We start from the raw sequence: 17042 nt of genomic DNA on the forward strand, positions 1-17042 counted from the left end.
TTGTCCTTGATAGCTTGTTGAACCACTGAATCAACCTAGTCCAAAGTCTGTGTTGCCTCTGGATGACCGTTATATGAGATAACAATTTTCTTATTGCTTAAGAAGACATTTTCATTCAGTGTTCTATTTATAGCTCAAATAATCCTAATTGACCAATGATATTTGGCCTCCTACCTATAATTAAGCAGTGACACTCAGAAAAGTGGGTAAGTTCCCATATTACCCTGGAAAAGTCAAGAAGTGAGATTCTTTGTGTTCCAAGTGTTGAAGATGAAAATCTGCCAACCATTGCTAGTGTAAGTAGCTAAGTAGGGAATGGGCATGGGGTAGTGGTGAGGTGAGGACAGGTTTCCATGGGCAGACAGACATAGAAATCAAACTCACAGTGGCCCCAGCTGCCTGGAAGGAGGCTGAATATGGACCTGAAAGTTGAACCCTAAAAGCTGTGACCCTGAGACCTCCTTGTGAGAGACACGGTGACTGATACCCTCCATGGGATATCCCTGTTGGCCATTGTGGGACCTGTTATGCTACAGACCTGCATCCTTTGACCAATTGGAAGGTACAGGTTGTCAACAGTGACATCGTGTGGCTACAAGGTGCAATGACAATGGCTGCCAGACCTCCCCTTCAGGTGTATGGCAGCTGGATTTTACCTTGGGAATTTCTGGGTCGCTTAACCTGTCATGAGTTTTTGAAAAAGGTGGACAGGGGCCCAGTTTTTAGATTCTGAATTTATTAAAGTGATCATTAGAGGATTTATATAATTTCCTTTCATGGAAAAAGCAGTATTTGTACCCTGTAGAGTGATTTTTTTTTTGTTTTAGTTTTTACCTTTATATCAGGATGCAAGAAAGTTAGGCTTGAAAATCCACAGACAAAAGCCTTTCCATTTTATACTTCTTTTGAAAATTCATCTATGGTTCCCCATCACCTCCAGGACAAAGTCCCAGCTCCTTAGTGCATCTGCCAAGGCCTTCTTCCTCTGACTCTCCAATGACACAACACACTCCTCAGCTTCCTCAGGAAGCCTATTATATTGGCCAATGCTTTGGAAGTTAGATTTTTAGGGAGTGGATATGAGCTGTACCAAAGGAGCCCAGATTTAACTACAGAAAAAAAAAAGTTTTACTGAGCACTTGTGAACTAGGCATTATAATAATATGTTTTGTTGGCATTATTAGCTTAATTTGCACGTGAAGTTTTCCCTAAATATCCACAGGAACAGAGTAAAGGGCCAAAGTATGTGATTAAATAGTTAATCCCACTAGGGGATTGAAGGTAAAGTATGGGAGACTCCTGTAAGTCAATGACCACCCAAGAAAGCAGGCTTGTTTAGCAACAAAGCCAGGTAACAGAAGCATGAGACATGTCCCAAAACAATAAAATGATGGTGGCATGAGACATGCATCCTGCCCAGTGAGGTCAGTAAATTAACAATTACTAGGACACACTCCTCTGCACACACTAAAAACAAAACTATAAATGAAAGATGGCATTATATTGAAAGCTGAGATGATTTACCATATTTTAGAATATATTACTGCTTTTTTTCTCATTTCCTTTGAGCCATGACAGTCCCAGTTCGACCATGCAGGGTCAAAATAACTCCCAGCCTGATGTGGAGGAGGAACTGATGATGGAAGCCTGATGTCTACTCAAGAATGAGGGAAAAGGTGACATTCTCCCCCTCCCCACTTTTCCTTTGATTATAAAACTGTAGCCCTGTTAAGCTCTCTGAGTAGCACTCCCTTGCCCATCTTGCTTGTAATAAATCAGTTCTTGTCTGTCACTTTGCCTCTGGCTGACTTCTTTCTGCACTAAGAGGTAAAGAACCTTTGACCAGCCCCTCCCACCCCACCCTCCTCTGCCCTTGAACACATTTCTGTGGTTTCAATGTCTTTCCTATCTGTTTTGTTGGGGAACTCACCATTCTTCTTATGCATCTCTCTAGGTTTGTAGTGATAGTTCCCTACCTTGGCTTGGCTGCACACTGGAATCACCTGGGGGAGCTTTAGCAAACTATTGACCCATGGGTCTGATTCTGATGTATTTCGCCAGAGGTCTGAGTACCCGTTTCAAATTTCTCCAGGGGATTCTAGTGGGCAGCCAGGGTTGAGATCTACTGGAGGAGGAAGAGTTCAGCGACCCAGGTAACCCTCCCTTTCTTTCCCGTCTGTGCCCTGCACACCTTTCTCTAATCAAGCCCACCGTACTGCAGCGTTAAGTGCAGGGTGTATACCTATCTCCTAACTACACTTTGAACATCTCCAGTCAGCCACTTTTGCATTTCGGGAGCTCGATGTCTGGCTTGATACTTCGTCGAGATTTGGAAAATGTTTAGCGGAAGGATAAAATGTCATCAACACATTTATGTGCATCCTCCAAGTGCCAGGCTCTGCAGCGCTCAGCCAGGATCCAGGGAGTGAGAGAGATGGAAGTGCGCAGGCGCAGAGCCCTTTCCCCGCCCCGCCCCCTGCAGTCTACACTAAAAGTGAGCCCCGCCCCCAGTCGCGGAGCCAACCAGAGGGCGCGAGGCAGGACCAGCCTCCCCGGGCGGTCAGAGCAAATCGCTGCGGTGTTTCGGCCGGTGCAGAGGCGGATTCCTCGATGAGCTCCTGCTCGATTGGCCGACCTCCCACGGTGGGGTAACGGTCGCAGAGGCGGGGCCGGAGGCGGCTGAGCTGGCCGGGTTGAGCGCGCTGCGGGAGGTAGGCGGCGGCTGAGGAAGGTGAGCGGCGTTCTAGGTTTAGGGAGGGGTCGGCTGGAGCCCCCGCCTGAGGAGCCCCTACCTGAGGAACCCCGGGAACTGACCTCACCTGCGCCCTGAGAGTGGTCAGACGAGCCGCCTCGGAACTGGTTGGCTCCAATTAACAGTCCCAGGATAAAGGCCGAGGGGAGGAGGGTAGCCTGATAAACCTGGTTCGAGTCTGGCTTCGCCCTTTGTGGTCTCTGATTCCGTTTGTAAAAACTCAGCGCCTCAGTTTCTTTATTTGTGGAACACAGCTGATAATTCTTGCCTTACATGGTGATTGAGAAGGTTAAATGAGGCAATGAGTGTGAAGCTTGGAGTGATTTTCGGCGCGCCCTGGATTCTGGATAAGTAGGTAGTTACTCCATCCCCATGAGTCCACCAGGACCGACCCGCTCCTCCTTTCAGTGTCAAGGTGTCTGAGGAGGTCGCTGGGCTAGTGAAGGCTAGGAATAGAAGGTGGGGGATAGATGAAGGTGTAGGTAGATGATTATCTCTTTCTCCGTTTTATTAGGCCCATTTCAGAGTGCGGGGCTCTTTATGCAGAGTCTAATTTGATTTTTATTAAGATCAATGAGTTGGAAATAACTAAAGGCTAAGAGACTTGTAACACGCAGGCCAAACAGAAGTGTTTTTGTGCCGCTTTATTTTGCAAACATAAGGTTACACACTGTGCACGCATTATCCATGTTGGTTTCAATCTTCTGTATGAGGTTTTTGTTTTGTTTTTTACTTTCGGTCTTGCCAAACAGACTTGAGCCTTGCCCACCCCACCTTGGGGAGGAGGTGGCTGACAAGGGAATGCCGCAGCTTCTGCTTGGAGGAGTGTTCTGACCCTTTATGTAACTTCTCCTGGGGCAGAATGATTTGGTCTAGAGGAGATCCAGCCCTAATTTCGTTTACTTATTTGCGGTAAATTCAGTTCTTCTTAGGAACGTTAAATAGAGACTTTGAAAGCATTTCATGTTCCATTTATTGCAGTAAAGTGAAATATGTACTTTTGAGAAAGCTAATTACAGATTTTGATGTGACTTGACTTGAGAAAGAACAGCTACTGCCTATGCTTTATTTCCAGTTTTCCCCCCGAAAGTAGTGAAAAATAAATACATTTTAATGTATGGTGCATGTTATAGGGGTCACAGACTTATAAAGGGCGAGTTACCAAAGGAATTTTGGTGGACCTGGACAGTGCGAGGAGATAGAACTTTATTTTGCTTATCTGTATGTGTCTTTCCAGCCGTGTATAAATGAACTCCTACCCTGCAACTGCTATTCTTATAGTCTTACTTTAGGTGTGATATGACACTGATTAAAGCAAGCTGCAGCTTATTTGGCTTTGGGGAAGCATTGGTTTCCCAAGTTCTGGGGAACTTTTCTGATGCAAAGTTCCAGACCTGTGTCTTGTTACAGTTTGTAGTGGGGAGAAGACTGCTGCAAACCATTGGCACATTAATTGCACAGCATGGGCCCCTGAAAAGGAGGGCTTGGTCACAGGTGAAATTGTGATAGTTCTCCCTGCCTTTGCTTTTTGTATTCAGTGGTTTTTGTCTGAGAGTACTCCTGACAATAAGAATTATTCTGCCTTTGAAGCCAGAATCAGAATTGATGCTAGACAGTGATAAGAGTTGGACACCCAGCTAAATGTTTTAGCACAGCTGGGAGAGGAAGGATAAGTGGAAAGAAGACCCCAGTGAAGGCACCTGGTGGTGACCATCTATGTCCAGTAGCAGTTAATTCATTGATTCCAGCTTCTGTTTAGTGGTTACCACCAGTACCATAGATGCCTGCTCTGGGAATAACACAAGACCTTTCTTACCAGGAGATGAACATTTTAAGATTTGGATCTCTTATTTTTTTTGAAACGTAGATGAAGATCCAGTTTCAGACATGAGACTCACTGAGTGATCATTTCATTGAGATCATCGTGAATGACAAGGTGAAAAGTACAAGAGGAACGTGGTATGACTGAGGTATGTCTGATGTGATAGATAACTCTCTCTGGGAATTGAGAGACCATGGAAAGGATCTACTAATTATGGAAAACTGTACATATGTTTCCTTTTGACCTCCTCATAATCCTATCAGGTATTTGAAGCTCCATAAAGGAAACGGAAGCCCAGAGAGGCTAAGTAACTATTTAAGATAACACAGCTGGTCACCAATTCTCATCACCACCTCTATCCTGCTGTGTGCCAGGCACTGTTCAATTAGTCCTTTGTATTTTAACTTTCCTAATCTTCCCAAGAACCTATGAGCTAAGTACTTTTATTATCCTCATTTTATGATAAGGAAATTGAGGCACAGAGATTAGTGGTTTCTTGGTTGCCTGGCAGAAGCCATGATTTAAAACCCTGCTATTCTGGCTATACCAGCCTTCTTTTGGTTAGTATTTCCTTTACTTTTGGTTTTATTGTTATTTAATAAAGTTTTTTTTTTTAATTAAATAGTGAACTTTTATTATGAAATCAAACAGAAATGAACACACACACTGAATGTATACCTTAACAAATTAAGTGATGATACCTCCTAGGCCAGGGTAGAGAACCATGCTAGCCATGCTAAGACTGGTCTATCCCAATTACAGCTACTTCTGTACTGCCATTAGTAGCATTCTTCTGACTTTTACAGTAATTTCCTCTTTGTGTTAAAAAAAAAAGTTTTTTCCTAAATCTGTATTCTTCAGTATTAAGGTGTACCTCTTGCTCATTATATTAAAAAAAAAAAAATCTCTTAATCTGTAGGTTTTCCCCCTGTTCCTTTCTTTTCCTTATAACTTATCTGAAGAACTTGTCTCATTTGACCTATATATCCTACAGTCTGGATTTTGCAATTTGCATACTCATGTACAGTTGATTATGTTCTTCTGCCCTGGGTAATTCCTACACATTTGTAGCTGGATCAAAGACTGAATCAGACTCAGATTCAATTCCTTTGGTAATTCTCTAGGTGGTGTTTGGCAGGATCATAGGAGGTGCAGAATGTCTCGTTTCTCTTTGTGTTTCCAGCACCTGTTGATACTTGATGCCTGTATCTGTTCATTGAAGGCTGCAAAATAGTGATATTCTAATTTTATCATTTCTTTTACTTGTTAGTTAGAATATTAGCCCCTCAGTTGAATATGTAGCAGTAAAATCTCTTTAGGAAAGGCAGCATGAACAATTTGTTCCATTTATTTACCAATTTTTGAGAAAATGAATTGGTTCCTTATCTTCTGAAATTATTTTTAAAAACCTAATATCAATATGAAGTCATAAATTTTAAACATTTTATGGGTTTCAGTTCATTGCAGTTATTTTAATTATCAAAGCTAATGTGCTGTCATCTTTGAGTGGGAGGAGCCTACTCAAGCCTATCCTTTTGCTATGACCCTACTAGTCTTTTTTTTTTTTCTTTGGCTATTTCCTGACCAGGGATTGAACCTGTGCCCCCAGCATTGGAAACAGTCTTAACCACTGGACCATCAGGGAAGTCCAGCACTACTTATCTTTAATAACTTCCTTGTTGTCTGATATCTTGAATGAATTCTGTCCCAAATATGAAATAATTTTTTCAAGAAACTTTTTTTTCAAAAGGATCATAATCTGTATTCTAGGGATCCTGAGTCAATCATGGTTTTAGGCTTTTCTGTAGACAGGTAGATATAACTATCCTAGCTCTGTCTCTGTAAACACACACAGAACTCTTCATTTGTAAAACTGAAATTCTATACCCATTAAATAACTCAACCATTCCCCTGGCAGTCACCATTCTACTTTCTATATAAGTGGAATCATACAGCATTTGTTTGTGACTAGCTAATATATTTAAGGTTCATCCATGTTGTAACTTAGGTAAACATTTCCTTCCTGTTTCAGGCTGAATGGGCTTTCCTCATGACTCAGATGGTAAAGAATCCACATGCAATGCAGGAGACCCAGGTTTGATCCCTGGGTCAGGAAGACACCCTGGAGAAGGAAATAGCTACTTACTCCAGTATTCTTGTGTGGAGAATTCCATGGACAGAGGAGCCTGGCGGGCTACAGTCCATGGGGTCACAAAGAGTTGAACACCACTGAGCTGCTAACACTACACTACTACTTAAGGCTGAATAATATTCCACTGTATGGTTTATAGCATATTTTACTTATCTATTCATCTGTTGATGGAACTTGGGTTGCTTCCATCTTTTAGGTATATTTTGTGAGTAATGCTGCTGTGAACATAGATGTTCAAGTATCTTTTTAAGATCCTGCTTTCAGTTCTTTTGTCAAATTGCTGAATCCTAATGGCATTTCTACATTTAATTTTTTGAAGAACCACCATGCTATTTTTCATAGCAGCTGTACCATTTTATATTCCTGACAGTGCACAAGGGTTTCAGTTTCTCTATATCCTCACCAGTATCTGTTATTTCTGTTTCTTTTAGCTATCCTAATGGGTATGACAGAGAAGGCAACGGCACCCTACTCCAGTACTCTTACCTGGAAAATCCCATGGACAGAGGAGCCTGGAAGGCTGCAGTCCATGGGGCTGCTGAGGATTGGGCATGACTGAGCGACTTCACTTTCACTTTCACTTTTCACTTTCATGCATTGGAGAAGGAAATGGCAACCCACTCCAGTGTTCTTGCCTGGAGAATCCCAGGGACGGGGGAGCCTGGTGGGCTGCCGTCTATGGGGTCGCACAGAGTCGGACACGACTGAAGCGACTTTGCAGCAGCAGCAGCAGCAGCAATGGGTATGAGGTGGTATTTCATTGTAATTTTGATTTGCATTTCCCTAATGGGTAATGTTGAAATATTTTCATGTGTTTATAGCCTTTTTTATATTTTCTTTAGAGAAATGTCTGTTCAGGTTCCTTGCCCATTTTTTAATCAGATTTTTTTTGTTGTTAAGTTTCCGGAATTCTCTGTATATTCTGGATTGTTTATTGTTATATTTAGTTGCTAATTGTGTCTGACTCTTGCAACCCCATGGACTGTAGCCCACCAGGCTCCTCTGTCCATGGGATTTCCTAGGAAAGAATACTGTAGTAGGTTGCCATTTCCTTCTCCAGGGGATCTTCCCGACTCAGGGATCAAACGTATGTCCCTTGTGTCTCCTGAATCGGCAGGGAAATTCTTTACCACTGGGCCACCGTGGAAGCCCCATATATTCTGGATATTAATTCCTTATCACATAGATGATTTGTGAATATTTTCTCCCATTCCATGGATTGCCTTTTTACTCTGTTGACAGTATCTTTTGATGCACAAAAATTTTAAATTTTTGTAAAGTCCAGTTTGTCTGTTTTTACTTTTTGTTGCCTATGCCTTTGATGTCATATCTAAGAAATCATTGCCAAATTCAGGATTGTAAAGCTTTTACCCTGTGTTTTCTTTTAAATTTTTACAGTTTAAGCTCTTAAATTTAGGTCTCTGATCCATTTGAGTTAATTTTTGTGTGGTCTTAAGGGTACAACTTGGGAGAAGGCAATGGCACCCCACTCCAGTACTCTTGCTTGGAAAATCCCATGGACAGAGGAGCCTGGATGGCTGAAGTCCATGGGGTCGCTAAGAGTCGGACACGACTGAGCGACTTCACTTTCACTTTTCACTTTCATGCATTGGAGAAGGAAATGGCAACCTACTCCAGTGTTCTTGCCTGGAGAATCCCAGGGACGGGGGAGCCTGGTGGGCTGCCGTCTATGGGGTCGAGCAGAGTTGGACAGGACTGAAGCGACTTAGCAGCAGTAGCAGCAGCAAGGGTACAACTTGAGTCTGAGTGAACTCTGGGAGTTTGTGATGGACAGGGAGGCCTGGTGTGCTGTAGCTCATGGAGTCGCAAAGAGTCGGACACGACTGAGTGACTGAACTGAACTGAAGGGTACAACTTCATTCTTTTTACAGTTTTCACAGCAGAGGAAGAGACTGACTATCTCCTTTTGAAGGCTTTTTGGCGCTCTTATTGAAAAACATTTGACTGTTCAGTCACTTAGTCATATCCAACTCTTAGTGACCCCATGGACTGTAGCACGCCAGGCTTCCCTGTCCATCACCAACTCCTGGAGTTTACTCAGACTCATGTCCATCAAGTCAGTGATGCCATCCAACCATCTGGTCCTCTGTCGTCCCCTTCTCCTCCTGCCTTCACTCTTTCCCAGCATCAGGATCTTTTCCAATGAGTCAGTTATTCCCATCAGGTGGCCAAAGTATTGGAGTTTCAGCTTCAGCATCATATTCCAATGAATATTCAGGGTTGATTTCCTTTAGGATTGACTGGTTGGATCTCCTTGTAGTCCAAGGGACTCTCAAGAGTCTTCTCCAACACCGCAGTTCAAAAGCATCTTCAGCGTTCACATTTGACAATAAATGTGAGGGATTATATCTGGGCTCTTTATTCTATGCAAATGATCTATGCCAACACCACTCTGTTTTGATTTATGTAGCTTTGCAAAGGAGTTTTAAATCAGGAAGCTGTTACTCCTTCAGCTTCATCTTGTTATTCCTCCAGCTTCTTTCTTCTTTTTCAAGATTACATTCAGGTGATTACATTCAAGTTATTCACGGTCCCTTGAGATTCCATATGTATTTTAGGATAGGTTTTCTATTTCTGAAAAAAATGTCATTGGGATATTGATGGGGATTACACTGAATCTGTAGATTGCTTTGGTTAGTATCAATGTCTTAATATTAAGTCTTATGATCCATGAATACTGGATGTGACCCCATTTACTTATGTCTTTAATTTCTTTGAGCAATGTTTTATAGTGTTCATTGTACAAGACTTTTACCTCCTTGGTTAAGTTTGCTCCTATTTTTATTCTTTGATGTCGTTGTAAATGGAGTTCTTTTATTTTCCGTTTTAGGTTATTCATTGTTAGTATATAGAAATGCAAATGGTTTTTATATGCTGATTTTCATATTCTGCTGCTTTGCTGAATTCATTTATTCTAATGTATGTGCATGTGCGCATGTGCGTGTGTGTGTATTAAGGTTTTTGGTATATAAAATCGTATCGTGCAAATAGAGATAATTTGACTTCTTTTCCAATTTGGATACCTTTTATTTCTCTTTCTTATTTAAATGCTTGGTGGGAACTTCCATTTCTATGTGGAATAAAAGTGGTGAATGTGACATCCTTGCCTTGTTCCTCATCTTAGAGGGAAAGCTTGTAGTCTTTTACCATTGAATATGATGTTCGCTGTAGCTTTTTCATATATGGCTTTTGTTGAGTTGTGTGCATGCTAGTTTGCTTCAATCATATCCTACACTTGAAGACCCCAGGCTCCTCTGTCCATTGGATTCTCCAGGCAAGAATACTGGAGTGGGTTGCCATATCCTCCTCCAGGGGATCTTTTGTTTTGTTGAATTAGTTTCCTTCTATTCCTAGTTATTGAGTGTTTATCACAAGAAGGTGTTGGATTTTGTAAAATGCTTTTTCTGCATCTATTGAGATGATTGTATATATTCTTTTCCTTCATTCCATTAATGTAATATGTGCTACACTGATTTCTTTTCGTATGTTGAACTAATTCCTACATTCCAAGTATAAATCCCACTTGAATATGGTGTATAATTCTTTTACTATGCTGCTGAATTTGGTTTACTAGTGTGTGCATGCTCAGTCGCTTAAGTCGTGTCCAACCCTTGTGAACTCATGGACTATAGCCCTCCAGGCTCCTCTGTCCATGGGATTTTTCCAGGTAAGAACACTTGCAATGGGTTGCCATTTCCTCCTCCAGGGAATCTTCCCCACCCACGGTTCAAATCCTTGTCTCCTGTGCCTCCTGCATTGGCACTCAGATTCTTTACCATTTAGCCACCTGGGAAGCCTTTGGTTTACTAGTATTTTGCATCAATGCTTGTAAGGGATATTATTATTTTTCTTGTATTGTCTGACCTTTTAATATTAAGGTGATGCTATCTTCCAAGAATGAGTTAGGAAGTATTCCCTTGTCTAATTTTTTGGAATAGTTTGAGAAGAATTGTTAGTAGTTATTTAGATGTTTTGGTAGAATTCCTCAGTTATACCTCTCGGTCCATGTCTTTTCTTTTGGGCAGAGTTTGATTACTGATTCAGTTCTATTACTAGTTACGGATGTACTGCAATTTTCTGTTTCTTTGTGATTCAGTTTTGTGTCTATAGGAATTTGTCCATTTCATTTTGCTTATCTAATTTGTTGGCGTACAATTGTTCATAATATTGTTTAATACTTTTTTCTGTATAATTTGTAGTAATGTTCCCACTTTCATTTCTGATTTTAGTAATTTGAGTCTTCTCTTTTTTTCTGTTTATCAGGTAAAATTTGTCATTTTTTATTGATCTTTTCAGATGTCTTTCATTGACTTTCTCTATTGCTTTCCTAGTCTCTATTTCCTTTGTTTCTGCTCTAATTAATCTTTATTTTTTTCTTTTGCTAGCTTTGGGTTTAGTTTGTTCTTTTTCTAGTTCCTTAAGTTGCAAACTTAGGTTGTTAATTTGAGATCTTTCATGTTTTTAATGCAAATTTTTATAACTCTTAAATTTCCCCCTTCAGGATTGCTTTCACTGTGTCCTGTAAGTTTTGAAATATTGTGTTTTGTTTTCATTAATATCTTAAGAGTTTTATAATTTCTCTTGTGATTTCTTCTTTTATCCATTGGTTATTTACAAATGTGTTGTCTAATTTCCATAAACTTATGAATTTTTGTTTTATTTTTTGATTTCTAACTTCACCTCTTTGTGGAGACTTAATTTGTGGTTTAACATATAGTCTATCCTGATAATGTCCCATGTGTACTTGGAAGACTGTATTCTGTTGTTGTTGAGCAGGTTTCTTTTCTTTTCTTTTTTTCTTTTTGATCAGCTTGTGGGATCTTAGTTCCATGACCAAGGATCAAACCCGTGCTCCCTGCAGTGGAAGCATGGAGTCCTAAACCACTGAATTACCAGGGAATTCCCAGTGTTCTTTATAAATCTACTAGATCTGGTTGTTTTACTCTGTCACATTGTCTGTTTCATTACTTTTCTTTTGTCTGATTACTATGTATTCTTGAGAATGGAGTGTTAAAATCTCCACCTATATGGTAGAACTATTTCTTCCTTCAATTCTGTGAATTTTTACTTCACATGTGTTAGTGGTCTGTTATTAAGTGCACAAGTGTTTATAATTGTTATGTATTCTAGCTGTATTAAATCTTTTATTAATACGTAATGTCCTGTTTTGTCTCTAGTAGCCTTTTTTGATATAAAATCTATTTTGTCTGATACTCATAACTAGACTTTCCTTCTTTCTTTCTTTTTTTAAAAAATTATTTTCATGGAATACCTTTTACCATTCTTTCACTTTCAATCTCTTTGTGTCTCTGGCTCTAAAATGGGTCTTGTTTTAGGCACATAGTTGGATCATATTTTCTTAAATTCATTCTACCAGTCTGTCAAGAGTTTGACCCTTTTACATTTAGAGTGATTACTGACAGGTAAGGGATTACTGTCTGTAATTTTGCTATTTTTTGTAACATGGCTTTTTTCCCCCCTCATTTCCTGTATTACTGTCTTCTTGTGTTTAGTTGATTTTTTTTTGTAGCAGAATGTTTTCTTTTTCTATATATTCTATCACTGTTTTCTTTGTGGTAACCATGAAGTTTACATTTACCATTATAAAATCATAACACTAATTTGAATTTATCGGAGTTTCACTTAAATAACGTATAAAAATTCTACTTCTTTACAGCTCTATCCCCACCTCTTTCAGTTGTTGATGTTGCAGTTACATCTTTATACATGTGTGCCTGAAAACAAAAATTCTAGTAAATGAGTTAGTGTCTTAAATTAGGTAGAAAATATGTGACACTACAAACCAAAGTTATAATAATATTAGCTTTAGACTAATGATTGTTTTTTAAAAAAACGACCTGTTTCTTAAGTCATGTAGCAAGCAAAAAGTAGAGTTACACATCTTTGTTATAATAGCAGCTTTTATAATTGCCTGTGTATTTACCATGCCATTTACCTTTATTGAGATATTTAGTTTTTCATATGGCTTTGATTTACTGTCCTGTGTCCTTTTATTTCAACTAGTGGGACTACCTTTACCATTACTTGTAGGGCAGGTCTAATGGTAAGGAATGCCTTAAACTTTAGTTTATCTGGAAATATCTTTGTTCTGTTCTCACTTTTGAAGGATAGTTTTGCCAAACATAAGATTCTTGATTGACAGTTTCTTTCTTTCAGAAAGAATTATATCATCTCACTACCTCCTGGTCTCCAAAGTTGCTGTTAAGAAATCTGCGGGTAATTACCTTGTGTGTGATGTGTCACTTCTCCCTTGCTACTTTCAAGATTCTTTGTTCTTTGAAAAGCTTGATTGTAGTACTTCTTGGTGTAGGTCTCTGAGTTTATGTTTCTAGAAGTTTGTGTCTTTCAACAAATTTGGGAAGTTTTCAGCCATCATTTCATATTCTCCCTACCATGCTCTCTTTTCTCCTTCTGGGACTCCCACAATTCGTGTGTTGACACAACTGGTAGTGTCTCACAGGTCCTTTAGGTAAGGTTCACTTTTATTCAGTCTTCCTTTTTTCCTATTCTTTAGACTTGATAATTTCCATTGTCTTAACTTCACACTTACCATGATTCATTCTTTTGCCTGTTCAAATCTGCATTTGAATGCCCCTAGTAAATTCTTTATTTCAGTTATACTTTTCAATTACAGAATATGTTTGATTTTCGTTTTGTTGTTGTTTTCTCTCTTTACTGATATTTCACTTTTGATCATATATTTTTCTTATTTTTTCTCCAAATCTTCCCTTAGTTCTTTGAATTTTTTAAGGTGGTTGTTTTAAATGCTTTGTGCAGTAGATGTGCCATCAAATTTTGTTGTTTTTTTTCAGAGACAGTTTGATTTTTTTTTTTTTCCTTTGAATGAGCCATGCTTTCCAGATTCTTTGTAAGCTTTACTTTTTATTGAAAACTGGACATTTGAATCTAGTAATATCTGTGGAAATAAGATTCTCTTTCTTTGCCATGGTTTGCTGGGTTTTGTTTTTCTTTGTTTTAAATTTTGGCTGTCTTTGTGCTGAGGATCAGCCTGACCTATAAACTTGAGGTATTTTTTAGCCTACACCTTTCTCTGGGTACATGCAGTGGCTTTCTAATTCCCCATATATGCATTTAGGAGTGCTATATGTGAACCTTCTTTGGATTCTGATTTGGAGAAAAAAAGAAAAAAGATAATTTAAGACATTTGGGGGAAAATTGAACATGGACTAGATATTAAGTGATAGTAAGGAATTAATATAATTTGGTGTGACAGTGGTATTGAAGTTATATTAAAATGAGTCTACATTTATTGGAGGTGAGTACTGAAATATAAGTGGGTAGAGAAATGAAATAAATATGGAAGAATGTTGGTTATTATTGATCTTGGGTTAATGAATATACATGGGTTCATTTTACTCTTTCTCTACTTGTATGTATTTTTTTAAATTTCTCTAATGAAAAGTTTAAAAACTAGCTGAAAGGTGGTAGCCATTGAAGTTGGCTGATACTTTCAAAAAGTATCTTTATTTAAATGAAAATGAGAGAGATGAACATAGTGCACTAGAGACCAGAGTTTAAAGGGGAGAGAGTACTCTCTGATGTCAGCAGCAAAAATTGCAGAATTGGAGAATTTGCAACATGTTACTAGGTTTAGCTGAAAATGAATTATTGGTGACCAGTATTGGTGGATTTCACTATCTGAAGCAGAAGTAGAAGGACAGAAGGGTGATTTGCAAGAAAAACTGAACTAGCAGCAGGGAGGATCATTTTACTTCTCTGTCTCACATGGTTATAGCATCTGATATATTGGTACAATTCTCCCAGCACTCTTTCCTGCCAGCTTTGACAGCTAGAGATGTTGGATTAAACACTTTCTAAGGTTCTCTCATGTTGTGAGATTCCATGATGCCAATGAATATGTGTGATGATTGTGCCTCTGCAAAGGAAGAGTTAGATACCATAAAAATTCAAGGAAGTTTCTTCCTATAGAATGGCAGAGTCTTAGACAACAAGAGCACGTGATGGGAGGGTAGACTGAATATAAACTTGTGTGTGTGCCAGTCAAATAGAATACATCGCGTTGCTAGCCTTTGATCTACTTAGAAATAAAGACCACCTAAGAATGTGGCATTTAATTTACCCTTTGAGTTAGGCTAGTGAATTAATTATTAAACTAATGAATTCAGACAATTCTTTCATTTTTTGGGAAGCAGCTTACAAAAAATGTTTATTAGCATCACTTGCTTTTCACATTACCTAGTTAAAACAAATAGTTTTCTTTGTGTATATATGTGTAAAACCCCATAATGTTTCATTTCTAGAGGAGAACATTAAAATTATAAAAATCGGCTTTCTTAGAAGTCATAGAAGTTTTGGCTTAGGAATGCTTCAATTGCCCAAGAGTAGTAGGTTCTTTTAAATATAATTTTCTTTAACACCTTATTGCACTTTTTTATTTTAGGCAATTCAATTTTTTATTGCCAATCTCAACTTCTTTTGACTCTACAAAAGAAATTGTATCTACAGCAGCCCCTAAAGCCAAGGAGTCCAGCAAATCATCAGATAAGACTCATGACTGAAAAACAGGTAAACCTGAAATATTTGAAACCAGTGTTTATCAAAGTATGCGTCAAAGAATACCACATCTACAAATGTGAAAAACCTTACTTTAAAAGGCTACTTGAGTAAAAGCATTTTCGGAAATGATGGGTTAAAACTATTAAATGGTATCCTTATTCTAAGACTTCACAACATATCAGTGTCCAGAAGGAGGCTTTATTATACAGTTTTTCCTACTTACGTAATACTAATTTGATGAATATTTCATTAGACTGGTCTTTTTCAGTTTATACTTGGAAAATGCCATTCTCAAATATTTTGGAATTTGCAAACAGTTATGTTTTTCTTCAAACATAATTTAACTCAGATGACCGTTATATCTACTACTGTGGGCAAGAATCCCTTAGAAGAAATGGAGTAGCCATCATAGTCAACAAAAGAGCCCCAAATGCAGTACTTGGATGTAATCTCAAAAACAACAGAATGATCTCTGTTCGTTTCCAAGGCAAACCATTCAGTATCGCAGTAATCCAAGTCTATGCCCCAACCAGTAATGCTGAAGAAGCTGAAGTGGAATGGTTCTATGAAGACCTACAAGACCATCTAAAACTACACCCAAAAAAGATGTCCTTTTCATTATAGGGTACTGAAATGCAAAAGTAGGAAATCAAGAAATACCTGGAGTAACAGGCAAGTTTGGCTGTGGCATACAGAATGAAGCAGGGCAAAGGCTAACAGAGTTTTGCCAAGAGAACGCACTAGTCATAGAAAACACCCTCTTCCAACAACACAGGAGAAGACTCTACACGTGGACATCACCAGATGGTCAATACCGAAATCAGATTGATTATATTCTTTGCAGCCAAAGATGGAGAAGCTCTATACAGTCAGCAAAAACAAGACTAGGCGCTAATTGTGGCTCAGATTGTGAATTTCTTATTACCAAATTCAGACTTAAATTGAAGAAAGCAGCAAAAACCACTAGACCATTCAGGTATGACCTAAATCATATCCCTTATGATTATAGAATATAAGTGACAAGTAGGCTAAAGGGATTAGGTCTGATAGAGTGCCTGAAGAACTATGGACAGAGGCTCATGACATTGTACAGGAGGCAGTGATCAAGACCATTTCCAAGAAAAAGAAATGCAAAAAGACAAAATGGTTGTCAGAGAGGCCTTACTGTGAAGGATGTGAAAAGAAGAGAAGCGAAAGGCAAAGGAGAAAAGGAAAGATATACCCATTTGAATGCAGAGTTCCAAAGAATAGCAAGGAGAGACAAGAAAGCCTTTCTCAGTGATCACTGCAAAGAAATAGAGGAAAACAGTGAAATGGGAAAGAGTAGAGATCACTTCAAGAAAATTAAGAGATACCAAGGGAACATGCAAAGATGGACACAATAAAGGACAGAAATGGTATGGATTTAACAAAAACAGAAGATATTAAGAAGTGGCAAGAATCCACAGAAGAACTATACAAAAAAGGTCTTCATGACCCAGATAATCATGATGGTGTAATCACTTACCTAGAGCTAGACATTCTGGAATGTGAAGTCAGGGGGGCCTTAGGAAGCATCACTATGAACAAAGCTAGTGAAGGTGATGAAATTCCAGTTGAACTATTTCAAATCCTGCAAGATGATGCTGTGAAAGTGCTGCACTCGATATGCCAGTGGAAAACAGCAGTGGCCACAGGACTGGAAAAGGTCATTTTCATTCCAGTCCCAAAGAAAGGCAATGCCAAAGAATGCATCA

The 17042-nt window shown here is 38.9% G+C and overlaps 1 protein-coding gene across 14 annotated transcripts in view; it reads left to right on the plus strand.

Moving 5' to 3' along the window:
• The first annotated feature begins 2659 nt into the window (after nt 1-2659).
• Nucleotides 2660-17042, plus strand: part of CEP70 (centrosomal protein 70) — an 86381-nt gene continuing 71998 nt past the window's right edge. For 3 of the 14 annotated variants that reach the window (XM_059889028.1, XM_059889031.1, XM_059889014.1), the window contains exons 1-5: nt 2660-2731; nt 4620-4722; nt 6607-6669; nt 7158-7468; nt 15191-15315. In XM_059889028.1, the coding sequence (XP_059745011.1) occupies nt 7465-7468; nt 15191-15315 (129 nt within the window). In that variant the 5' untranslated portion in view covers nt 2660-2731; nt 4620-4722; nt 6607-6669; nt 7158-7464. Of the gene's footprint in view, nt 3108-4619; nt 4723-6606; nt 6670-6727; nt 6853-7157; nt 7469-12924; nt 12985-15190; nt 15316-17042 lie in introns of those variants that run through there. The other 11 variants (XM_024996174.2, XM_024996193.2, XM_059889020.1 and 8 more) reach the window with 10 other exon arrangements.

The sequence above is a fragment of the Bos taurus genome, chromosome 1, assembly GCF_002263795.3.
Source record: "Bos taurus isolate L1 Dominette 01449 registration number 42190680 breed Hereford chromosome 1, ARS-UCD2.0, whole genome shotgun sequence".
In the NCBI taxonomy this organism is placed as follows: Eukaryota; Metazoa; Chordata; class Mammalia; order Artiodactyla; family Bovidae; genus Bos; species Bos taurus.